At 42.9% G+C, this 27389-nt stretch overlaps 1 protein-coding gene across 1 annotated transcript in view; it reads right to left on the bottom strand.

Annotated features, from left to right (window-relative positions):
* NRG2 (neuregulin 2) overlaps positions 1-27389 on the bottom strand; it is a 171702-nt gene that overhangs the window by 6197 nt on the left and 138116 nt on the right. The window contains exons 6-9 of the mRNA XM_026067884.1: positions 19580-19638; positions 7029-7052; positions 1657-1759; positions 586-709 (exon numbers count right to left, since the gene is read on the bottom strand). Coding sequence (XP_025923669.1) covers positions 586-709; positions 1657-1759; positions 7029-7052; positions 19580-19638 — 310 coding nt within the window. The remainder of the gene's footprint in view (positions 1-585; positions 710-1656; positions 1760-7028; positions 7053-19579; positions 19639-27389) is intronic.

Raw genomic sequence — 27389 nt, 5'->3', positions numbered from 1 at the left:
GGATTCTCACATGATTGAAGTTGAGTAACTGAGCTGCTTTTCTGAATCTGGTGCTAAATTATTAGATGGTTCCTGTTGGTGTGACACTGGCACCCCATGGGGATATCCCAGCTTGCACAAGAAGCTGCTGTTGGTAAGGCAGGTGGGTGAATGCAGTGTTGACCAGATCACCATGATATGCTTCAGCACTTCATAGTCACCGCAGCATCTCCAGCCCCCTAATGTTTCTGATCATATTTGTCATACTGCAAAGTAAGGCTTTATGGGTTAGCTTAATAAACAGGAAACATCAGGAACTTCTCACAGGGAGGAAAACAGAATCACGATTCATCAAAACAAGTCTGTCCTGAATGCCTTAATCTCATCCTCAGTGCTTCAAACTAAAATCACATTTCCCTTCATATTTTGTTTTTGAAAATGTATCTATGCAGAATGTCATCTTTTCATTCAAGTTTCTTAGTGTTTTGTTTCTCTAGCAAAGCATGTGCATATGCATATAGGGGTGTACACATACACATCCACCTCATCCTGGTGGAAAAATGAGTACTCAGTAAACTTCAGGGAGATTGAAATAAAAAGTCTTACATCAGCCATTTGGATTTCCTCAGGATCCAAACGTGGATGGCTTGGCCCATTCGCAAGACTTCGGTTCTGATGGGCAGGGCACATGTTCTGTCGTAAATGATTATGCATTTGTTTTCGTTGTTTCCTTTAAAAAAGAGAGAAGAAAATATCTATTGAGAGACTTTATTTCATGCGGCTCTCTCCACCCAGAGACATCTGAGGGAGGCTGACAGTAAAGGAGGCAACAACCATGTTTTCATTCTCGTCTGGAACCCACTAGATGTTTTGACTGTGTTTGTTGAAAGCTTCACACAAAAATAAACAGGCCATTCAACATTAGTTGCCTTGTGCTGCTTTTCCAAAAAAATGTGAGTGTTTGTCATCACAGGCAACTTGGGAAGCTGAGTCCAGGGTCCCCTTTTGCAAGACAAGGCCCATCACACTGTAATGGAGCTGGTGGCACCTGGGAGCTGGGATGTGAGGAGAAGAGTGGAAAGGAAGGGGAAGCAGGCCATGGCTTTGCCATGGCAGCAAGGCACTATCCTTGAATTGCATTAAGGATAAAACAAAAAAGCCTCCCCATGCTCCTAGCAGGGCATGCACTCCACAAGGCTCCCTGTGCCCCAAGGAGGTGGAAGGGCACCCAGAACCCGGGCAAGGCACAGGCTAAGTGGGGAAAAGGTACTTGTCAGGCAGGGAACGCTGGCCATAAGAGGTTCCTGAGTCTCTTGCTCAATTGTAATTGCTCTGAAAGCTGAGCCCAAAGCTCCTGGGTCACAGCCCAGTGTGCTTCTGCTGTCAGGAGACAGGCTGTTGGCTTATAAGCTGGCTATTCCCAATCATATGACATAGCCTGGCTTGGAGAAGAAATGCTGATTCAGGGTATAGGCAAATGGTCCCAAGAAAATGTTCTACTCAGGTTCAGCTGGGAGGTAGCTTCAATGCCCTCTTTCATGAGACCTGGCTGGGAATAACATAGCACAGCATCTCCTTGAAATATCATCTTGGGTGAACAGTGTGAAAGTGTGCAGCCTGAACACTACCACACAATAACCTCTAACTTGTTATAGTCTGTTAACCACCCATACTCACTTGGTTTTACAGTAAGCTACCACACAGACGATGCCCACAACAAGCAAGGCAACACAGATTCCAGTGATGGTTAAAACTCTCTTCTGGTAAAGCTCTTCAGCTTCTGTAAATGGAGAGAGAGAAACCAGTTATAAATGGGCTCCAGTGCCATGGATGCATCTGGTTCTGCAGGAACCAGCACCATGTGAGGGTCAGACACAAAACAGGACACTATCCAATCTCTAACAAATCCACTGACCATGTCTAATAGCTGCCCCAAACCTGAGATCAGCTGGCCTAACTTTACTCACTCCTCAAGAGATCTTTGCTCCTTTTCTTTCTGTACCTTCTTCCTCTCTCATTCAGTAGCTCTTCCCTTCTGAGCTCAAACATACCTTTTTCCTTCCTTTCTTTTCCCCTAGAAAAATTCTGTGACTAATCTCAAAAAGCCCCACAACTCTTCTTTCCCTTCCAGCAGATCCCCCTTCTCAGCAATTTAGTAATCTAAAAAGGGAGTACCTGTGCACTCCCACACTCACCAAATACATGCACTGCACTGTGATGTTCTCATCACAGGCTCCAGTCTGTCATTGTCTGCTCTGACGGAGCCAGAATACCTTTTTGTTTGCAGCAGCTGCATGCTCTGGAGCTTACAGGTGTTCTAGCAACTGCCAAACAACTGGCCCCAAAACATGTAGGTGCTGAAAGGGACATCCTAAAACAGTCAAAAGCAGAATGAGGATGGAAAAGTGATAGGATATTAACAAAGAAAAGGGAGTGAAGTAATTAAAATACAGTAACAAATTACAGTTATGGATTTTCAACAAAACCCTAGGAAACAATTAATTCTTTGCCAAGTCAAACATTCACTATAGTTACTCTTCTGACAACTGCATCCTAAACACTTGTTCTATCTGAGAGACAGGAACATCCCAATTGCACCAGGTAACTCAGATGCACAGCTGGAATTCAAGCAGCATGCTACTGCTTCTGTCAAATATCACCATTTGTCATGGACTACCTTTCCAGAACCAGAAAAATCAGTAAGTTGCATCAAAATCCAGACCATGCTGGAAGTAAAGTAATTCATCCAAATTAATTAAAACTCCAAAGAAATGCTAGGATGTCACCTGCATCAAACCTGCGTAACTAAACACCTTAGCATGACAAGGGCACCTCTTCTACTGTGCAAAGGCACTTTGGTCCTCCAACTGGGTGACTGAGAGAGGAGTTCAGTCCATAGCTGCCATGAGCATTTAGTTCGGTGGCTATGACCAATGCCCTTGTGCCCCCATACTATGTGTTAATCATAAAGTCATTGGAGTTTGTGCCTTCTTTAGCATTCACTGAAATGTTTTTTCATGCAGATTAGGCAATAAACTTCATGCCATGGTTGCTGTGCTGGGTATGTTTCACCAGGCTACCCTAAATACTTCCAATGGACTATCTGATATTCCCTAGTGCTACCAAACAATGGCAGACAAAAACAGAAGAGAAATAGATCTGTCTTTAGGTACTGGCATCACACCCAAGGTCTAGACTTAGGCAAAAAAAACAAGGGGGACATAATAAAACATTCCAGATAACTGACTGCTTGGGCCAATCTCAGCGTGCCATTTCAGGAAGGTAAATGAATTTCTAGAAGAAATAAAGTGCTAGGAAAAAGGTGTATCTCTTTCTGAGTTCTCAAAAAGAGTATGAAGAAAGGTATGAGACAGCCCTGACGTGAAGACATAAAACACAGTCCCTGGTGCTTGCTTTGCACTGTGTCTCAAAGCTACAGTGTAAATAGAGAAACAAATTTCCACCCATTTTGTTTGCACACTGGCCCTTAGCTTCATGGGGCTCTTAAAGTGCTGGAGAAGTTGCCTGGAAGGCAATGTCCACAGTGTTCCACTCCAGTGATCTAAAGGGAGCATTTGGCCCAAAGACATTGATTAGAGCACCTCAAAGAGATCCCAACTCATCTTACCTATTCTGTCCTTTCTGTATCTCACTTACACCAATAGGAGAAAAGGTACCTCTTCCATCACCATTCTCTAGAGAGGTGGACAACTGATAATCTTCCAAGCTCCAGCTTCCATGACCAGTGTGGGCCAGTTCTCCAAGACAGGTCACACTTCTTGCTTTGGCTGAAAGTTATTGCACTGCAGCAGTTTTACCATTAGGCTGCATCTCCTCAGTGCCAGAGCCAGCCATAGCACAGAGATCTGTGTCTGGGACATGGTCATACAGGGGAACTTGGGTGCTGGTTGACCTACTTTTTGGCTTTTACTACAAGGAACCAGATGGGGCTGCTTTGTGGAAAGAATTCACCCTGAGGTGTGAATACCTGCTTCAGCTATTTGTTTCCCTTGCATGGATGCCCTATTCCAGGCATCAGCAACCATGACAGAGAAGTGTGCTTGCTCTTGCACGCCTTTGGGATCTGGGTTTCAGCTGTGCAGCCCTTTCCTTCAGACAGATGTCCCAAGTCTTCTAGTTTGTCAGTGTTCCCACTGCTATCTCTACAGCAACTGCCCAGCCCAGCTTGGGAAGCCATCAAACTGGAGAAATGAGAGAGGAGACATGGGCCTGAGGCCCCCCAAAGTTAGGAAGGTTTCATTGACCACCAATGCCTGGGGTGAAGAAAGAGCTGGTGTACCCCTGGCTACCAGGCACATGCAGCAGCAGGCAAGTGGGGCTACTTTTGGCTGATGTGAGCAGCACTCTTCAGGGATTCAGACTCCCCTCTTGGTATTGCCAAGGAACTCCTCTTTCTTGAGCTGCTGGGATTAGCTGCTCCAGTACTGCCAGCTCAAAATGCACATGCATTCGGTGGATTTTTCCACAAGCTGGTGCTAATCAGTATGAACACATTTCTAAAGGAGCATAATGTACTTCTGAGGAAAGAAAGGCCTTTCTCCTGCAGTATGTGCTATACGTTAATCTGGGTTTTAAAGGGAGGGAAAATTTAAGCAGATGGCTTTTCAGACCTCAGTCTGAAGCTAACCATAATCTGCAGAGTTTTGAAGAGTTCTGACAGTCTCTTTTGCACAACAATTTTTAATAAAGCTACATAGGAAGCCAGAAATCTGCTTCCCATGTGATCACCAGCATGTGTTGCTGTATGTGCAGAGCAGAATGGTGGGGAAGATTATGCATCCTCATGAAGCCCCTTCTGAATCTGTAGACTGAGGATTTTAAAACATTTTAACAGAATTGGGAAAATCAGGTAGGATAATGTCCTTGTTATGGATGTCACTGGGCAGAATTTAGCTGCTATCCAGCTATACTTCTTCACGGTTTATCAAAAAAGGGGGTAGGAGATCAATTTTCACCATGGACCCAACCATGAAGCCAATTTTTTTCAAAGATTTTTTCAACAGTTGCATTTTTTTTTTTTGCTACAAAACCTTTTTTTCCAAGTATAAATTCCCTTCCCTTTGAATCATACTGGAGGAGGTGGGGGAAAGGGAGGAAGGAGGAAGAAAACAAAGCCATCAAAACCATGACTTTTTTTTTTAACCATTACCTACATGGTAAAATTTTTCACGCAAGGCTCAAATCCCAGCCTCAGTTCTGGTGAACATGTCAGAATGGGACCCTGATTCTGGCATATCTGGCTATCCTGGACCTCCTACCTGAATTGTATGGGGGATGTTTGGGTGCATCAAAAATGCAGAATCAGATTCTCTGAACTGACAGCTCTGCTATGTGAAGTAATAAAATCTGAGGCTGTGCACCAGTGCTGCAAAACTAAAAATTACATGACCTGATGGAAATAATTTAGCTTGGCTCCTAACATCTCATTAAAGTTGATGCTTGATAACACAGTTGCACAAAAACATCTGGACAATGACAAAAAGAAAATAAGAGAATGCACACTGCAGTTCTGTGTTTGAGAAGGTAAGATTCTGGAGCAGGACTTGTCCATTTGTGTCTGTATGCTCTACAAACACCACATCTTCATCAGCAGCATTGTCATTCTACAGCAACAAATACTATGAACAAACTATGTTGTGCCACATAATGTAGACAGAATCACAGTCCAGCCATGGGTGTCACAGCAACACATGAAAGTGAAAGACAGATGGCAGAGAAGAGACGACTGCAGACTGGGAACAGGATGTGTAAAGGTCTGTGATGACATTGAGAATGGATGAGGAAGAGGACAAAAGTCAACCAAAAAGGGATGTCAAAAATACTCAATTTTAAAAGTTATTTAAGTGTATTAGTATTAGCAGCACCACTTTCTCTGATACTCCTGGCCACAGAATTCACACACTTTCTGCAGCAGGGAACAAGCTGCTGGGAGGATACATACCAGTCCCAGAGGGTCAGGCATGCAAAAACTGGCTGGGACAAATTTCTCCAGATTCAGCTATTGTATGTCCCTCCACCTCAGGGACCCAGGAAGAGAATTTAGCCTACAGAAATGAAAGATTTGTGTTCCCATACATCTAGCAATGAAGGCATCTTCATGTGAAGGTCTGCTCTGTCTGACATTGTCGGACTAATATTTTTAATTTAAATGATAAAGAAATTTCTCTGTTCTCATCTGACCAACCCCTCCCTTTTGCACTTAGTGTGCTCTCAGGAGAAAGCTGGACTCAAGAATTTGATTTTTCAAGTGCTTACTCAACAGACACTTTCCAAAAACTGACTGAGGAGAAGGAGAGATGAGAAACTTTACAGGAAAGGTAATTGCCCAAAGAGGACACTTTTAAAAGCATGCTGCAGCGCATCTCCAAACTTCAGCCTGCCACCATGAAGCTCACCGTTATACCCTCCACACTCAGTGGGGAGACTGCTGACTTCTCCAGGTTCACTATTTTCTAGACTAACTTGGCTCATTTCACTCTCCTTCAAGTAATTTCTGTCTAGTCAAGAACTAGAAGAGGTAGTTAGCTTTGGGAACGAGGAACAGCAAAAAGCCTCCTGAATTTTCCTAGGATCCAGTGGAAGTCTGTGCATCCAGAATGGCAATGTTATAAAAGCCCTGATCTGCTTCCTAAAACTTGCCTTTCCCATTCCTGGAACATCTGCTCATTCCCATGTTGTGCCTGCTGGCAACCTTTCAGATTGACACCAACTCCTGCTTTTCAATTAAATACACAAAAACATGTTGAATAAGGAAACGTATGGCGGTTGGATCATCCCAGTCACGCCACAGACACCAGGCTGCTGCTTGAAACAAAGAAAAAAGTGCTGCTAAAAATACACGTGCATTTTTATAGGTTTACATTTAGATTTTGTGTTTTGCTTTGTTTGTTTTTTTAATCCAAACATCTATCTTGGTGCCAGCAAAAGGAGCAGAACAGCTGATTTTTTAATCATCCCATTAAAGCCATAAATATAATGTGGGCAGCTCTTAATGGCTTCTGATTAACAGATGAATGGTTGTTCCATACCCTTTAATTCAAATCCAAGATGCTCTGCCAATGCAGAAAGAAGACAAGGAAGAGAAAGAGAAAAAGAAAAACAGGTCTGTCAGCGATCTCTAATATACAAACACATACACTGTGCAGTTAAAGCAGTTTAGCTTTTCTGTAGGCTCAGCAGCAGTAACACAGAACACAGTGTATGCTTCAGAGCACGTCAAATTACCACCAGAGGTTATCTTATACATAGAGAAAGATCCAAACAAATTTCAGGGGAAGTTAATTATGAATTCTTGTAGTTAATTATGAATTCTTTTGAGATGAGCCATGTTTGTTAGTACCTGATATGGAATTCAGAGTTTAGGCAGGAAAAAAAAAAAAAAAGAACACTTGTTCTGGAACAACTCCTGACTCCAGACAGGCCAAAACACAGTGTCTGCATGAACCTTGTAAAACCATTCACTCACTTTCTACAGGCAGAATATGCCCTACATGGTTTCACATGCCCCTCTGCCTGTGGTTCTGTGCACCAAAGAATATTTGGCAAACAAATGCACTTTTCTTTGTGCAAATACTTGCATGAGGCTCTTAGGATTACAAGCTCAATTCTTCTGCCCATGATCTCAAGTCTGGTCTCAGATGCACGTCATCTGGCAGCATGGCCTGTAAATCACCTGATAGCATGTAAACTGTGTGAGTACTCTTCTTAACAGGTCTGCAGTTTTACCATTGATATTGCAAGTAATTAGTTGCCTGGGCAAGGCAATGAATCCCTTGCAGATCTAAGAGTACAAATTGCTTTGAAAGTTTCCCTCATCTGTCATCTTCCAAACTTCACTTCTGCTGCGGTTCTGCTTTCTTTAGAAAGAAAAAGCATGCTGAAAAAAGCACAGATTGGAGCATCTATATTCAGATTCCAATTCATTAAAAATAAGATTGCAATTCATCTCGCAGAGATAGTGCTAAGCAAAGTGCAGTTTACCTAATGAATCAATAATGCAGGTAACACTGTTGAAAAGGTCATTTTCACTCCTGAATTTCAGTAATTTTCCAGGTACAGGTCTCAGCTAAAAAAGTTTTTCCCACATAAACATTCAAGCTTTCCACAGTTATCATTGTACACAACAGTGAGCTCTACTCTTACAAATCACCATACCGAAAAGATTTATTTGTAACCTGGAGATGGCCAGATTTATTTGCTACATTTTACATCAGAACTGCTTTTGCTGCACAGAAATACTGGCTTTCCCTTGCAATGCTGTTCAAAATCTGGGGAGTGGACATTACCACTAATCTTTATGGAACATGTACAAACATTTCAGCTAAAGCAGGTTCTTCTCTTCAAATCCATGTGTTTTGGGGGGAGGGGTTTCTTTTTTTCTTTTTCTTTTTTTAAAAATTTTTTATCATTTAAAGACCACAAAGCCTAGCTGATCTCTACTACACATCTCACATCTGTGCAAAAGGAATTGCAAACCCTACCATGCATTTCACAGTATTTTTGTGCAAGTAGCAGTGATGTGGACATATTGTGGTGGGCAGCAGAGAACTGGACAGAATACATTCTTCCTGAACCTTCTGGTTGTCACATCTAGCCTTGCCTTCTTCCTAAGAAAGGCCTGCTCCATTGTACAAGCTGTTTCACATGATGCTGTGACAAATATGTGTAGAGGTACATTAACTCTTGTACATAGGTCTATTCTATAGATCGATTTGATGGCTGCATATTGCCTATACTGGCACATTTGCTTCCTGTTCTATGATTTACTTAACATCTGGACAGCTACAAATGGATGCAATTTAAAACATTTTCTCAGTTTTTGCAAACTCAAAAATGTCTATGCAAACAGACATGATGGGCAGGACCTGAGGAGCTTTAGCCTTCCTGTTGCCCCACTCACATCAATCCTACAATTTCTTTTTGGCTCCTCAACCCCACAGAGCAGATATAGCCAGCTGGCTCACTGGATCTTAGCTATGGGCTCCAGCAGCAGGAGAAAAACCATGCAACTGTCCAGCAGCTAAGATGCATGTGCCTTTCTCTGCCTGCAAACACACCTGTGGCTTTGCAGATACAGGGAGACCTACTCCAGCCTATACTCCTGCATCTCACATCCACGGTTGTTCACTCCCACCCAACAATTCTTTATCATCATTTCAGGCTTTCTCAAACTCCTAATTCTTTTCCCCTCATTGTCAGCTTTGATGTCTCATTTGAGGCACACAGTGGGATTTTAAAAAATCAATCTCTCTTTTGATTTGTAAATTGACAAGCTGTACTTCAATGTTTCTGGCAGAAAATTCCCCCAGATGACAAGTCTGTTTGCTTCAAAAAGCAAAGGAATTACTGGAGCCACACTGGAAACTACTGGAATTTCCATCATACCCTTTCCTTCTAAGTTGCTCTTCTATTACTATTAATGACCATAATAGCAAAACAATTATTTGATGGTATACAGAAAATTATTCCAGCACAATAAGCCTTTGAAAACAAGCTTATAGTGTCATCCAGTCACAGCTATAGGTCTTGCTTTTATAATCACCCATAAATGAATGCACCCCCTGGGAACAACTATCTCCTTCCTCTGCTCAGGAATTCCTCCCAACCTGGGCATCAGGCAGGTATTGGCTTCCATACTGGGAGAGTAAAGGAGGAACATTCCAAGTGCAGGCTGGGATTTCAAGGTTTTGTCTTTTCTGTAAAGAGACTGTTCAAAATTATTCAAAGTGTTACAATCTAGCTCTGCAGGAGGGCTTAACGGACAGAGCCTAACCAAGATGACCCCAGCTCTCGGATAAGCATTGCTCCAAAATGTAATCATGGTTCTGCCATTCAACAGAGCGGTATCATCTTCACAGATGTGGCTTACCCACATCAAGCATGCCGATTTTATGTCAACAATATATCACTTAGTAACAAACATGGAAGTTCTGGAGACAGAACTCCGATTGGGACAAGTTCCATTGGAATCAATATATCCAGAGGTTAGCATGCATATCAATTACAGTGAGACAGCACTGAGATGGCATCTTTAGGCTGAAGAAATGGGCATATTATTGTTTTTACAGTATCAACCTTTTGTCTCAATTACACACACACACTCTCTGGTCATGATGAGGAGCTGGGGCTGAGCACCCTCAGCTGCAGTCAGATTTCCAAAACTATTCAAACCCTGCACCTCCCACAGAGCCAGCTCTGTCTGGATATAATGAGGAATGTTTTTTTGAAAATTTGGTTGCAGGTGTGCCTGCTGAAAATGTTGGACTTAAAGTAGAACCCATTCTTCTTAATGCAGGGGTCAGTGCTAAGGAAACAGTTTCTACTGGCCTCTTAAATACATAGCTCTGTAGTATTTATGTTATTCTTTGTACGTAAAAGCTAGTCTAGGCTCCGTTCTGTGCTGATTCAAAAGAGGACTGGACCAGCAGTTTGGAAATGTTCAAGCACTCAACTACCATACATATGAGAGAAGGCTATCCAACAGGTGGTGAGCATGGGAGAGTTGAGGAAGGGAAAATGGGAAAATATATGAAAGATGACAAAAAATTTTTATCTTCATATTCTCAGCTGCAGCACATCTGCATGGGATTCACGTTGAATTCCATGCCACATTACCCAGATTAGCACCACTCAGCTGTTCAAAGCAGGGCTTGAGGAAGAGCCAAGTAATACATGGAACTTGCACTGGATCCCTCCAAGGAATGACCTTCCGCTGAACTGGACCAAAAGCAAAAATTCGTTTAGGTTTGAGTGTTACCAATAGGGCTGGCACTTTATGCACCTGTTGTCCATTGCTAAGTCACAAACTTTGGGGTAGATTTTTTTCATGATTGGAGAGGCTATGGAAGAGGAAGACCTGCGGTTATTTAACCCATAGTGACTTCATGGCTGTTTTGCTCTATAATGTGTTTCACCAGTTTTAGAATATGAACAGATGAAAACACGTTTCTTCTAAAACACCCTTACAGGAATAACAATTCAAGATAGGATGGCTGTCACTGACTTGTAGATTTATAGGATGATTTAGAAGGATAAGAAGCCTTAATAAATGGCTGTGAAAACCGGGTTTGTGCTCATGTGGCCTTCAGGTTGCCTAAGAACCTGGTTAAGATATTCAGCTATCCTATAAATTATTCTCCTCAAAACTGCTTGGGTCACCCACATGGCTATATGAGTCACACAACGTGCTCCAAGGCAAAAAAAAAATGAAGATAGAAACATCTGAGGACCAGCAAAACAAATTTGGTTCAGGCTTCCCCCAGAGAGCATGGACAGCAACCCAAGATAATCCCATGATGTCTGGGGACAAAGGACACTGTGCGGCAAGTTAAGGGCTGGGCACTACATGGACTGTCTGAGTACATAAACTCTCTGAACTTTTCATAAACTGGACAAGCATTTAGCTTGTCCAGTACCGTATCGATAAAAACAACTGAGCAGGCCTCAGGGATCCAGATATATGACAATAGAGTACTAGCAAGCTCCTGTAGATTAGCACGTAATTAACTTTAGTAGATCCCAATGTAACCTCTACTGCAGTTCAGGAGACAGGAACCCTGTTATGAGAAACCACAAACCCTTTGTAATTATCCAGCCCAACATGGCATAGTCATTACCCTGTAATTAAGTGGTCAGCAGTCATCATGTCATCAAAAGGAAGCTGCAGAATGTTTGTGGAATGTAAAGTGCTACTAAATATTGTTTTAGAGTTCAGATGAGTAAGAGAGTGAGGAAGAACCAGAAAGGTAAGTGAAAAAGAGAGAAGTAAATGTTCTTCTGTTTATCATTTTCATGGTATCCCAATCAACAGGTAAAAAATTATTGCTGAATAAATGAAGTGAACAGAGAAGCTGTGATTTGGATCTAGACCTTCCTTTAGTCCCAGCAAAGCTTAAAGTAGTGCATCTATCTGCTCAAGGGGACATATCACCTCAGCAGGAGAAGGTAACATGAGGACCAAGCATCCAAAGCACATCTGTCAAAAGGCTTACACTTATATGTCTGGGTGAGCACCAGCATCCCTCTGGTTACAGCCTGGTGACTTCAAAGTGAATTGGACCATCCCTAAGAAAAATAAGAAGCATCTCACCTGATGAACCTCCACTGCTCTACTTCCCCACGTAGTTAGCTGAAAGTTTTGGAGCAAATTTGTGTGCTACCATGGGAACATGTGATTCTGTTTCCATTCCAGTCTTGGTAGCCTATGCTTCAGGGTAACTGCCCAAAGCTGAGAAATGTATAAAATGGAAAATGTGGATGAAAGAGTCCAAGACAGACACTGCAAGCAAAAATAGTTTCTGGTTTTCTGGTTGGAAGGGCTCTATGAAAGCAACTTCCTTAAAAAAGAATGACTGTTGGGAAAACCAAGATGCCTGATCTACAAGAAATCTTATAATGGTGCAGGAGTTTTACTGCTGAGATCATTATACAAATCAGTCCTAGTGACAGCATGGTGGAAGATCAAGAAGAGATGTTGGTTCTCATCTCGGAAATATCCATTCCTGTCCTCTACTGTTGGAAAGAATCTATAATGCCTACAAAAGGGAAATGACCTGCTCACACAGCACATTGCTCAGAAGCCAGACCCATCACACTAAAATTTTGATGGCTAAAGTTAGGAACCCTGGGAGACACATAAAGCTAGGAACTCAGGATGTATTTTCAAATAAGGGGCCCCTGCAGGCAGAACTGACAAGATAGTGTGCGACTCCAAGACATTGATTTCTCGGATCAAGCTATTCCCTTCCATATTTCCAGATGACTACACTGAGTACCATACAATAAGCATAGCTGTCTCTCTCTACTTAAGAAAAGTGTTTCATTTCCTGAATAATGGATTCTTAGGGGAGCCTAAAGTTCAAGAGGAAGTGCTGCCCTGTGATTCCAAAGCAGACTAGTAGGAAGACTCCAATTACAAATTAAAACTAAATTTGTAAAGAAGCCAAGAATGAAATATAGGGTAAAAATGGAGAATGTGCTAGGTTCCATTGGATTCAAACATGCCAGTTCTATTTCAGGATGTTTACAGGGAGTCCACAGACTTCAACTTTAATTAGGTCATAAAGCAGAAAACGAAAACATTTCATTAAACAGGAAGATGAATGCAATGTCATTTTTCCTCCAGATCAGTGACATTTATTCTTGGAGTTGAATAAAAAGAAAAGTTAAGATGAAATTTCACATTCAACAGATAATCTCAAGCAGAGAGAATCCAAATGTGGAGATTTAAGCAAGGTGCAAATGTTCCTATGGGAGATAGTGGTGTTTACACCAGTCTTACTTTCAGTATCTCAGCTCCACCAGAAGTGAAGTCGCTGTCCATATGTTTTACAGAATCTTGGCTACCAGGCAGCCTGAATTCTGGCAATTCAGTAGTGGACTTACATAGGGTTCTACAAAGATCTACAAGTTTCTTGGAGAAGAGAGAAGACAGATCTATGGCTAGATCTTGACCTGATCTAGAACAGGAGACTATGAAATTCTGGTGCCATCTCAGGTTTAAAAAAAAAAAAAAAAAAAGTTCTTAAAAGGAAGGACACTTCTGGGCAAAAGATTCTTTCTTCTGGAAAGAGCTGCAAAACACAGCTATACCTATGAAGTTGGGCCCAGGAGAAAGCTCTCAGTTGGTTGAATCTCCAGTAGCCACTGGAAGCTCTAATATTTGAAAGACTTCCTGATTCTTTTGTGATATGACTGAACTGTCTGTGCTCTGCAAGATCCTCCTGCCCAGTTTTCTTAAGGATGGAGAACCTGTCAGAGGTACATCATCTGATGGAGCCACAACTGGATGACAATAATAACTGAGGTGCCTGCGACCAGTTTTCCTTTAGATGTATATTTGAGAGGTCCCTGAGTGGACGAAAACTTGTCAAGTGTCTTGGAGAGGTAAATTGGTGCTTAAGTCCCTAGATTCAACCTTCAGAAGTCTTTTGGGTAACATGACCAACATGTCAGTTTCTTCACTAACATCAGATGAGGTCTAATTTTCACTCCTTTTATGTGGGTTTCCTCACTAGTGTTGCTCCTTGATTCTCATAGTAAACTTCTCTTTTCACCCACACGTGCAAGCAGAGATGAAGATCTTACAGCAAAGGAAAAGATCACAACCCCAAGAGATTCTCTGGGAGGTGAGCCTGCAAAGCAAGAAAACTGAAAAACAGAAAATCTAACAAGACCAAAAAGTTTTATGGATATTGTAAGTGTGAGAACTCTAAAACATTGAGATTGGTTTTCAGGGAAGCTGCATTCTGAAAGAAATAGACAAGAGAGAAATGAAAAAATATCGGCTTCTAGTTGCTTAAAAAATTGAATTGGGGCTGGTACCACAGGCAACATTCTGCTCCTGGCTGAGACAGTCCGCAGGTCCTCAGAATTAAAACTGAGGCTGGAGAAGAGTATACTTAAAGACTGTATTGGACTTAAAAGAAGAGCCATTTTTATGGATTTCCCTGTGCTGGGAAATCAGGCTTCCATATAAATCCAACTGCTGCCCACAGGAAGAATCCCCTTGCACTGAATGCCCACTGGCTCCAGGCATTGCTCTGGTGTCTGTAGAAGCCAGACAATCATACCTGAGAGAAGAATTTGGGCCTGAAGGTCAGAGCTTTTAATTTCAGAGTAGAAACTGTAGCCACTCAGGTTGCAAAAGAGTCCCTAGATACCAGTGCTGTGTATTCATTCAGGCTGTGGGTCAACAGCTCAGTGTGTCAAACTTTTGTTCCCAATAGTGGACAGCCTGAGAGAGACACCTGTGATCTGACTCCACACATACCTCCACTGAGGGTCTGGGGGGACTTCAGCAGCTCTAGGAGAGACATCTGATGTCTAAGCCTTCAAGTCCATGCTCATCACCCTCAGAACCTCTGGAGGGTGAGTAATCTCATCCCAATGCCAGCACTGGAGATAGATCAGCTGAATTCTCATGTCAGGGTGCCAGTCCCTATGCAGTGACTATGAAAGGAGCCCAGGGCATGAGTTCAGATTCAGACCTCTAACACACAGATGTCTAAAAGTAGATTAGAAGGAATCTCACCCTGAAGAAACAGTTGCAATGTGCTGTCACTTTTAAACCTAAAACTGAGGGTCTGACTGTGCTAGTGTTACAAAAGGGGGACGAGGAGAAAGGGAGGTCTGAAGACAAGTTCACCATGTCAACTCAGCCTGCCAGCGTAGCTGGTTACTCCGTGCCTGCAGACTGCATTCTCAATAGCCAGAAGGCAGGCACAGTGGCTTCGGTCAGGGGGCATTCCTGCTTTAAGGCCATATTTTGGAGCTATGATTGCACAACCCTCTAGTTACATCAGAGTTACAACACAGTTACAAGATCTAAGCCCCGTAAACTAGCAGAGGATATGATCGTGGCTGTATACCTCACCTTCTCTGGCATTCAATGTCCATGATTACCATCATATATACACTGCACCAATATATTAACTATATCTGTGCCAAGACATAGACATATGCAGTGCTTGATGTGAAAAATATTTTAGTAAGATGATTTAATGGTTCACAACTCGTGGAGATAATTCCCTATATTCTCATCTACCAGAGTAGTCCACTGTTTTATGCAGCATTTGCAGACAACCGCTGTCCATTTTGTTCACTGACATTAATTCTCCTTCAGTCTAAATTAAAAATGCTTTAAATGTTTTTTAAATGTCTCTCAGTTATATTTTACAGTCTCTGTAGAGTAAACTCTTTCATCTCACAGGTTATTTAAAGCCTGGACAACATTATCTTCCAATCCTAATCCACCAGACAATTCTTCTTGGGTGGATAGAGGAATGTACAGAGACCCAGTGAGGTCATTGGCATTTCATAGAGGCACAAGGGATCAAGCCAGGCTTAAGACAGCATCAGAACAGGTTTTCCTTTCAACTATTTTAATCTCAGTGAATCTGAAGTTCTTTTCTTTGGCATTTCTCCTTCCTTCTTCTGTTGGGTTTTCTTTTTTTATGAATGTGGGAAAGCCTTCTGTCATACTCTAGTAAAACAGACCTATGCTAAAGAGAATAAACGCCTTAAGTTCCTCTATAAGACTCTGCCCATTCTTACTGGATATGTGATTAGCATGGGCCAATGTCTCAAAGGCCCATAACTGTGTTGCTGCAGCTTAGCAGGTTACTGCCTGTCAGATGACTGATGGTAAGCAACTGTGTACGCACACTTAGCCACCGCAGTGCAAAATAAAATGTGTTGGCTTAGATGTTGTTATGAGTCTTGCTGAGAAACAGACCATCACGGTGGCTTAAACTAATGCAGGCTTAGCATTAAAGTAGGCTTAAAGAGCTGACACAGTCAGGTACCACAGCTCTGCTCAGTTGTACCTTGCTAGGCCAGAGCAATGTTGTCTGTTTGCACTGTGCATCCATTTCCTCAGATAAGTAGCTGTTTTAGCATGCTTCACATTTTTGCTCCAGTATCTCAACACATTTCCTATTATATATGCATTATAATACAAGCAAAGTAAAATGTAAACTCCTTATATGCAGATAGGAATGAACCACTGAGATTCTTGCTTGAATTCTGCTCATGCAAATTCCTGCCAAAGTGAAATGCTATTCACCCAAATAAGGGCTGAGTTGGGACAGACTGGGAGGTCTCCAAGCTAGCTGAATAATACAGTTCCCAGTGAGTTCCTCTGTACCAATCTGTGAGAAAATGGCAGCAGTATGAGCACAGCTGGGGGGGGGGAACAAACAAACAAACAAACAAAAGCCCTCTTTAACATTTCCTCTTCTTTTTCAAGCAGTAGGGTATATGCCTAGAATATCTGACAGTAGCCACCAGTCATATGATTGTAACAGCAACACAGAGAAACTTCCCATGTGAGAAAAACAATCTAAGTACATCTGGTTTTTGTCCTCATAATCATAGTAGTCTAGCAGGCATTTCTGGTAATCAGAGAAAAACAAACTTCCAGTGCTACTTGCGAAATAGACAGTGAGATCCTGAACCCCCAGAGTTTTACCTGAGCAAGGTCTGAGCAGATACAGAGTAAAGATTTAGACAGGTGAGATATGAAGTGACTCCTAGAAGACATACAAAATCTGGCACGATGCTGGGAAGAATGCAACCATCTCTGCCTCTGGCCAATATTCAGCAAAATATCTGCCATATCCTTTCAGAACAGCATCTTAAATTTAATTCACTTTGAAGAGACTCACCCTCAGCCCCTGGATATACCTGCTGACAGTCATATTGTGCTATTTAACATTTATGTTCCACAACCCAGAAGTGCCAATCTAGGCCTGAAAACCTAAAACTACCCAAAATGCATTTAATACAACACCAGGGTAGCTGTCATTATTCACTATTTAGGTACCTGTTAAACACTGACAATGTTCTTGAAACATGAATCAGGACAGAGCTATTTTATTTCCCACGGAAATAACTGAAACTGATTTAATCTGTTTCAGCTTTTGACCGGTCAGAACCCATATGGGATGAAGCAGACAGTGAATCATAAAGACAGCAGCAACTTCTAATTATCAATTAAAGACACAATCCAGACTCAAGGGAAGTGCCTTTCCTATTTGGAAAAAAGGGAAGCCCAGTGCATGTTTTTTCTGCAATGTTGCTGTTACAAATGTTACCCAACTGTGACTTGAAAGTGAAAACAGCCATAAACAGATATGAATCATCTTAAATGATTTTTATCCAAGTTCAGACAGGTAACCTGGATTCTTAAGCTGTATTACCTTACTATCCTGTGGTTAAAGCAGTAATTGAGGTAAGAAGACACGCATATGTTTGTTTTAAAGCTGATGTTGTTCCTCTACCATATGAATATAATTTAAACAAACCTCATTCCCATAGAAAGCTGAATTCTGCAGGCTGGAGAAAAAGCACATGATATTTACTCTTGCCATTAATGTTCTGACAAATGCTCTTGTGACAAAAAAACCCCCCTCATTTTCACCCTTCTTTTGGTTTTGCAGCATGGTAGTGATAATGTTTGGGCCTTTTGGACACTACCTCACAAGACGCACTGCAAATCAGCTTCAACTGAGTGGTGCAGTGCATGTTGAGCCTCCCACAGCTGTGTGCAGCAGGTGCCCATGACACCATGGGGTACAGAATGGAAAGGAAACCCTTTAAATCAGGTTAAGAGATCAAAACCTAACATTTTGTTTTGTCATTTTAAAAAGAAGCTCATTTGGAAGTTTTAGTCTGAAAGAATAAATCAACTGGGATTTCAACTTTTGAAGACAATTTGGAACAAAAGCCAACGTAAAAACATCAGGCTTTCCCAAAGGGCTCCCAAAACCCATTTGCATCTTGTCCATATATTCCGCAGAAGCAAATTTAACAGCACTTGCCAGCTATTAGCACATAATAACAAGACTCCTGCTATTGCCAGTTCTGGGTACTGCAGGATTTAAAGAGAGGTAGGAGAGGGGGTACTGGCATACACAGAGATCTCATGGTGGGGGGGGGAGGGGGCTTTCTCCTTGGGTTCCCACTAATTAAAGGCTCTTTATGCAACATTTGTGGTGGTTCAAGTGACCAGCATGGAGGCAGGGTGCACACAGATGATCACTGTGGCTGATCTCCCCTGCTGTAACTGTGCGCAGAGTGCTGTGCCTTGTTTCAGGTCAGTCCTTACCTGCACAAGGATCCGCCTGATACTGGGACCCTATGTGAATATAGACCTGGCAAAAATTATTTCCCTTGAAGGAAGTTCTCCTACAAGCAAGGCATCTCTGAAGACCTAAAGCCCCTGGGAACTGGGAACTAGACACTAGAAAGAACTAAATGCAGGGGCTCTGGTGGTATGTAGATCCACTGATTAAGAGGTTAACGGACTGGTCACTGAAGTTAGGTGCAACTCCATATGGATGGCTGTCCTACTTCCCCAGGAGAGATAGGAACACTTCTATGTCTTGGAGGGATACAATCTGAGATGCCCAACCAGGAGATTTTGCCTGTGTCCTCCAGGGCAATGAGGGGAGGGAGGCCCTGAGATAGTGGCAGTCTCCAGAAGGATCTCTGGGGTTCCACACATGCACCACATGCCCTGTCCCGGCCCCCAGGAGTGATCCAGGATTTGACTCCAAGCTAGCCTCCAAAAATTTCACTTGTACAGCTTGGCTTAGCTTCTGGAAATAGGAACACAATCACACCTCAGAAGAAATTTCATCACAGCCCTAGCTGTGATTCCCCAGTTGGTACAGAGACACTCACTCATCCCCTGTGCAAGAGTCAGAGGAAAACTGCAAATCTCTTGGATTGCACAACATAGTCCATCTTGAGAAAGTAAAGCTAGCAGATACAGCTTATTATACAGGCTGTTCTCACACAGCCCACCACTTAACCTTGTCCCTTATTTGTATTTTGCATGAAAAGAGCAAGAAACATTGTGTTCAATTGCAAAGGAAAGCAGAACCCATTCTAACAGATGGGGCGATAACAAGAGCCCTAATTCTCCTCTTGGCAACTCACAGCTCCTCTTAAAGCCAAGCAGAGCTGGGAGCGCACAAGACAGGAACCAGGCTCTTGGAGAACAGAAGAACCTGCTTTAAGGACATCACACAGAGCTACAACAACCAGGGAAAGAGAGAAGTAGAAAGAGACATACTGGAGAAGCTGACCATTGCGAAATGCTGACACCGGTCTCCTGTGAATTCGATCGGACACCTACCGGAAGAAAGAAAACCAGAAAGAGAGAAACAAGATAGCAAAATGACATCCAAACAGACTGAACTGAGGCCCCTTCTGATCCCTTCCATGACGCCTATCCATCTGCTTTCAGCCTGCGCCCTTACCTGTGTCCCTAAGCCCTAGCCCAAAGCTGACACCAAGAGCCATCCCTGACTAGACCACTCTACATCCAACGCTGTGCCCAGGAGGTTTTAAGTAGTGTGGTGCATTTTTTGTCTTCAAACATACTTTGCTTAGGATCTGGCATGTACAATCGCAAGGGCAGTTTCTCCAAACATCTCTGTCCGAAGAATCCATTTGGACATCTGGAGGGGGAAAAGGGGAGAAATCACAGAACAAGTCTGGCACCATTCTTGAGGCTGAGGTCAGAAATTAAAAGTGCATTGTGATGAATGGAAAAAATAAAGGTTTCACACGCATATTTACTCTGTGCTTTGTTTTAACCAGGCACCTGTAATGTTATCATTCTAGCTTTATTTTTTGCCTGGGTCTTCAAGCAGCCAGCCAAACCCCTCCTTTCTTTCTCTGCCTACCTCCTTCCTTCTCACCTGCTAGAAGCACCAGGTGACAGAAAGATCGAGATGAGCTGGATGCTACCTTCAGAGACTCTCCTTGGAGTCACTATCTAGACAGACGGGCAAGAAGCACCGCAGGGTGGTGAGCAGCTGCTGAGGCGACAGTGAGCAGTTGTGTATGGCAAGCTTCTTAAAGTTATTATCCCTAGAATGACCCACAGGATGTTCCAGGGAAACTGTTGTATCGCTGTTAGAGAGAAGCATGTGCAGGAAGTCTCTGTGTTAACAGAGAGAAACGGACAGAGAAGAAAGCTGAATTGAAACAAGTCTCCCACACTACACAGCTGCTAGGCTCTCATGGCCTATCCCATTTACAGTTATTTTGGCAGTTGGGATGTGCCAGCTCATCGGGTACCAGTTATATGTGAGTATGATGCTGTTGTGACAGGGATTGTGCCTTGGGGGTCAGGACCACAAGGTATGTGCAGCTCATGAGTAAGCTCCAGAGACCAGCTCCCAAACTGTGCCTGACTCATGGAGCTCAGGGGCATGGACAAAAGTACACAGGGAAGCTGCTGAATCCCACAAACCTGCACTCACTCGTGCAGCACCGGTCCAGGAAGAGTGCATGGTTTCATCTGCATGTTCTACATTCTGATTCATTGCAGATGCAGATGAAGTTCAAAAAGTTAGAGTTGGGCGTTCAGCTGTGAACAGTGAAATCATTCTCCCCAAAATGCTGATGTCTCTCCCTCCCTTTCCATCCTTTCTCCTGGTTTCCCTGGATAATTCCTCAAAGTTATACCTCTTTCTTCAAGTCCTGGCTCTACCTGCCTTTCCTGCAACTGCATCCCTCACAACAGACCTCTCTCTCTCTCTCTCTCTCTCTCTCTCTCTCTCTCTCTCCTTGAGTTTAATAGAGTTTTACCATAACAGCCAGAGTTTTAACATCTGTTTTCCAACTTCCCAGGGCAAGCTGAACTGAAAGCTCTGTATTTCATACACATCAGATCTTCCTTGCTCTCTGCCATCCAAGATGACTCTGTCCCAATTCCTCATCTAGGCTGAGGTCAGTCTGACCCCACAGTGTTTGGTAGGTTCCAGATGGTAAATAAAGTAGAGATTGAAAGATACTTCAGCAAAAAGGACATGGACTGGAGGCCTGAGCTCGAGGTCGATGGCTTAGGTACTGCTGACCCACATTGAAAGACAGCAAACAGCCAGAGCAGCCTCGGTACAGTGTCAGTCAACTAATCCCAACCTGCGCGTACAGCTGGGTGAAGCAGGGCATGTCCAGGTCCTATGCATTCACTACCAACCCTGTGTGGGCAGCTCTTGTGCTACTCTCACAGCACGAACAGCATGCTGAGGTTACGGAATTGTGCAGTGGAGCAGCTACCTCCTGGGGTAACCCTGACATCTGTGTAATCTCAGCAAGAACAACTTGGCTCCTACTGGTCAATGGTCATGCTGCCTTTTAGACAGACTCCATGAATTCTGTGCACTTTAACACCTCCTACACATGCATTTTTATTTGCAGTGGCTGCATTCTTAGTGCAAAACTGACACATTCCTGTCTCCCAAAGTGTATGCTAATGCCTGCTCTCAGTCTACGGACATACAGTAAGAGAAGGAGAAAGTGATGGTTTTGAACTCTGCAATGTTTAATATGATCAAATCTGTGCAGTTCAAAAGCATGCTGGCAGATTAATCTGTACTGCTGCTCAAGGGCTGTGGCAGCACTTGTTGCTCTTGTCAGATTTATGTTTAGACGGCATGTTATGGATATGCAACTTCCATGGCAGCATAAAAAGTCAAAAAGAGAGCCGAATTCCTGCTTCTCTCTACTTGCTTAAGGGAACACTGGCAGGGTTTCTAGCAACTGGTTAGTTGCTTTGAGGAGGAGAGATAGAAATCAGAGCAGAAATCTTCCCAACTCATTATGGCTGGAACATACACTGATCTGGGCTACAGATGCACCTCCGAATCCAGCATGATCCCAGAAGCGGTAGAGGTAGTCAATAAAAGGCTGCATGATCTCTCCATCCTATCTCTTATACTTTCTACTTCATTCCCTCTACAGCTTCAACCCTGTCTCTGTCCATGTCCATCTTTTCCCTAAGGAACACATTTTCCAGCTCTCCAAGGCAGGGTGCCTCATATCCAGGGGACATTACACCTGCTGTCCCTTTCACAGAAGAAAGTTTTGAAGGACCTGCATAACTGAAGTGGTTTTAGCACTTAGTTTCTTGCTGTTTTTCACTGAGGCTTTGGTAGGTCTGCACTGAACAAAGAAGCTGGTGCACAAACACCGTCACTGCACACAACCAACCTTGCTTTTTGTGCTACACAAGCATCCATTTTCTGAGATCTACACTGACCCCTTCATGTGGGAATGTGCTGGGTTATTTTCACACTGCAACCTGCTCAGAGAGAGCTTGATGGCATGGCTCTGCATAATGCTTCATTGCACTTTCTAGTCTTACACTTAGGTTCCTCAGGGTCCAAGCCACTTTTGAAACTGGAAATTTGACACCCTGGTCATGCAAATAGCTTTGAAACATTCACTCTCTTTTCTAACTCTTGGATATTCGTTCTGGGGCACAGCAAAGAGACACATACCAGTAATGTCATGTTAATGCCAGGGTCCCTAGCCATCCACCAAGGAAAGCCAAACAAAAGGGTTACCATCAGACATGTGGCCTGCAGACCTTCTCTGTAATGAAGCAGAGGAAACTGGGGCTGGGAAATGGAGTGAAGAAAAATGCCCCTGTTGGCAATCAAAGAGAACAAGCTTGAAGCAGCTGGGACAGCCCTGGGGAAGCATGACTTTGAAAAAAAAAAACATTAGAAGATTGCACTGAAATTTGAACAACTTGAAAAAAACACCCAAAGCAAAAGGTGTCTTTCCAACCCATTTTGAAGTTCATCCATCACCACCGATAAAGTCATGCCTACTTATGAACTTATTAATAGCATCTTCAAGGGCATCCAGTTTAGCTTGCAATATGCCACCCATTTGTCTGGGATCTGAGATTTCAGTTCACATGTGTTTTGTGAGCATACCAAAGGACCTCAAGGGTCCTGCTGCATGAAGCAAATGTCCTACCCACCTAAGAAAAGGGATGCTTTGTCTAAAATGAGCTAAATCTGTCTCAGGCACACATCTGCAGGATGAGGGCCAAGGCTGGAACTTGAATGTGACTGCAGCTGCATACCATTAAGGAAAGACTGAAAACTGTGAGGTGGTGAAGAGAAACAAAAGTCAGAGAAAGAAGTTGTTCAGAAATGAAAAATAAAAACAGAAAAGTGTCAAAGAAGCTTCGATGCCGTGACAGCTACCCTATAGCCCATCCTCAGATCTCTGCAGTCAGCCTAGTGTGCAAAGGGAGAAGAGCTTTCTAGACTGAAGGCAGCAAGTAACAGTCTTTCCTGTGTTTAGGACAGCTCAGCCTTTTCATCTTTAGTTACTAGTGAACCAGCATTGGGAAAAGTGACAGCAAAGAACATGAACACCTTCTGTGACCTCCCAAGCAAGCATATAAGCTGACAAGACACCCTGCTTGTTAAGCACTCACATGCAGAAGGCCTGGTTTGTGAGTCCACTGAGAAGCCATGTATGCCATTTTGGTTCCCTTAGGCTCTGATTTCTAGCAAGCAAGGCTGCTGGCAGCAATAGCAACCAAGAGGCCTTTGAAAGCATGCAGTGTTCATGGCTCGTTATTTCAGCTCTCTCCCAGTCTTAGGCTGGTGAAGAGCATTTGTTATTGCTATGTCTCCAGATGTGACTTCTAGAAAATACATTACCAATGTGCTTGACACACAAGTCTCCCATTTTGGACAGGAAAAGCAGATGGAAAGCAGTCCTTCCACATGCAGAATCTGCAACCTGTGGTAAGGGCTTGTGGGCAGGACTTTTTCAGTGGCCAGGCATGTGGCCTGAGTGACATAGCTGACAGTTAAGGCTTGCTAAGGCTATCATGAATCAGGAGGTGGTCTTTGATCATGATGTCCATTTTACTGTATATCTGATCCTAACCCAAATGGCTTTGACTGACTGTCCCAGCCAAACAGAGTCGCTCCCTTTGAAAGCTCTTATAGGGCCTGCAGGGCAGGTGGACTGTTCCCACAAATATCTATGGATTCCCAGGTTCACTTGCTGACCTCATATAGGCCCAACATGGTTCTCCTCAAAGGCTAAGAGAAGTGGGCAAAGCTGTGTCTGCATGGACAGTCCTAGGGAAGCACTAGGCTGCACCAAGCTTTTGAAAATTGCACCTTGTCCATTCCCTAGACTATGAGAAGAATACCCAAACCCGCCCTTGTTTGACTCCATCCCTCTGTGCCTAACCAGGTGCATGAAAATTAAAAAAAAAAGATAATTTTTCATTTGCCACACATGAAAATTTGCTACTTGCAAATGCCACCGATCAAACTGGTCAGTGATTTTTCTATCAAACCTTTTATTGATGGAAAATGTTTGACTCATTCATTTTTGACCAATTTCTTGAGCCTTTTTTTCCCCCACATTTCAAAAATGTCCATAAAGTTCTGCTCTTAGGCTCAGCATGAACTGCAGTTAAATATTCACATGGTTAAAAAAAAAATGCAGTGAGATGATCAGCCAAATAAAGCATCTCAAAAACTACAGACTAAAATGATTTGAATGTCCTATTTCTGTGTTGTTTGCAGAGCACTTATTTATAAAAATAGAGAAACTTTGACTTCTTGTCCTGAATCAGGGCAGAGTAATAGTAAGTATTAATTATTCTTTGTTATTATTCATTAATGGCATTATTATTATATTCTTGCTGGAAGGAAAACTTTTTCTGCCCAGCTGTTGAGCTAAATCTTGCAAGGGCTGGCACATTTCCTTTGCTCCCTCAGATCTTAATTAAACTATGCCAAATTTGATAGCTCTCATAATGTAATCCATGCTAAAGAAGAATGTAAAAGAGCAGGTGCTTCAATATAGCAGGCTAAGAATCTGTAGCAGAAAGACACAATGCACTGAAAGAAGCGAAAGAAGAAATGTTTCAGGCATGTTGCTTATTTGTGCAAAGGGTTGAAAAAGAAGACTGTTCTGTCATTGTCCCCTGGCCAGTCCCAGACGATCAGGTATTGGAGAGCCACAACAGGTTGGACTCCACAAAACTGCTGGTGGGAAGAAAAGAAAGCAACTAGAATAAATGCAGAGGCCTTATTCAGGGCAGCTAATCAAGGAACATTCTCTACACAGTGGAGTCCAACCTGCAGGGAGATCCACTTTCTAGGCTCAGTGAAGACAACAGCACAGCTCCAACTGAGCTTAACTGTTGCAGGATCAGCTTCCACATTAATACAATTCTCAATGGTCTGCAATACTGATATGCGCATTAAACAGGATGCATTGAACAGGATGCATAGAAGGGCCACTTGAACCCAAAAAGGTAGCTGAGCTCATCATCCAAGATAAATGACATGAAAAACCCAATGAACTAGTCCTGGCTGGTTTAGGAGATATTGAATAGGATGTGGAGATTTTCACCTCTAGTTCAACAGTAGCTCTTTAGCCCAGAGTGTCTCAGCATCATCTGAATACCACTAGCACTCATGGTTACCGACATCTCCTGAAAGGGTCAGTTTGCTAAAACTGCTCCCTTGCCTTCCATGATTGTATGCCATGGGACACAACAAGCATTGAAGAGTCTTTTAAATAGGCTGCTGTGTTCAGGGCTGGATCATATGCTCCATGAGGATTTCAAGCTAGGGAAAGAAAAAGATGCAGAACTGCACACTGTTTTGTTGAATGGCCTTAGGGAGTGGGTATTTGGTGGTATTATTCCCTGAAGTGTCTAGAAAAGGTAAATGGGGTCAAGTACGTTGGGAGCATGTATTTGAGGGCCAAGTGTTAAATTTCTGATAGCAGAGTTCAGTTTGGCAGTGCTGGCAAAATGCCAGCAACAGTCCCATGTTCAGCTTAGTTAGCTACAGCTGCTATTCAGAAGTCTCATATTATTACCTTTTTCTGACTTTAGGATAGAATTGCTCTGCCTGAACTTCAGTCATATGAAAACTTAAGATGCCCCGATGAAGTCAAACAAGAGACCTCCAGAAAGCATTTCATCTCACACTAAGAAAGATGGGCTAAATTGTCATTTAGAAATGTCAGTCCTTCTCTACTGATGACAGGTTGAGCCTAAACACTTCACTCAGACTAGACTTCTAATTTTCAGGTGGCTACATTTTAGGACAGAGAAATCCCACTGTAAATAATTTTGATCATCAGTTCAGGTACCTAGAACTAGGTGCTGCAGCCCTCATTACTCACCTCAGAGAGTGTTCTAATTTTCAGAGAAGTCGCAACTCCCCTTAACAAAACTACTAATGTATCCAGGCCAAAGTGACATATTTGTGGCTGTGCAACGTACACCTTGTACTGACTACATCAGTAAAGTCAGTGAGGATGGCACAAATTCTAACACCATAGTGGAGTTGAGCCATGGGCATGAGCAAGCTGTGCTGCAGGGAGGACGATGACTGATGGATCAGCCTGATGCTCACCCTTCAAATGGTACTCTGGGAAAGCACAGGGGAGCTGGAAATGTGACTGACTCCTCAGAATGCTCTTTTCCCCTTTTCTGTGGAAATCTGAGGGAAACAATATACATGGGGAACAAAAGCAAGTGGGCTTCTGGGAAATGAACATTTTAATTTTTTTAAATTGGTGATTTGCGTACATTGACTAGTTTAAAAGCAAAAGGGTTTTTTTGTTTGTTTATTAATCTTTCCTTGCTTTTCACTTTTTGTCTGAGATCCTCCAAGCCTCTGACCTCACTCTCTAGTGTAACACAATGCTGAGAGACAAAATCCGGAGAATCCGTTTACCTGTCAGCACCTGCAAATCTTTCAAGCACAACCTATCCTAAATGCTGGGGGAGTTGCTCTATAAACCTCTTTAAGTCTTCTGATCCAATGCAATTCAGCAAGATCCTGGCCAGTCCATCAGCTATTTCTGACTACATCAACCACACAAAAGTGTCACAAAGCACCTTTAAGTTGGCAGAGAAGGACTGCAACAATGACATTTGGCTTTGTTTCTGTGTTTGGCTAAGAAGATCCCAACCATAGATGATGCTTGCCAACACCTAATTGGGAAAAAAGAGCATTATTGCTGTGACACACATGTTAGCACAACCCTGTGGGGCCTGACATCAGGCAATAACAGATTAG

The sequence above is a fragment of the Apteryx rowi genome, unplaced genomic scaffold, assembly GCF_003343035.1.
Source record: "Apteryx rowi isolate R43461 unplaced genomic scaffold, aptRow1 scaffold_264, whole genome shotgun sequence".
Classification (NCBI taxonomy): Eukaryota; Metazoa; Chordata; class Aves; order Apterygiformes; family Apterygidae; genus Apteryx; species Apteryx rowi.
This window is presented reverse-complemented; position numbering and strand designations above follow the sequence as displayed.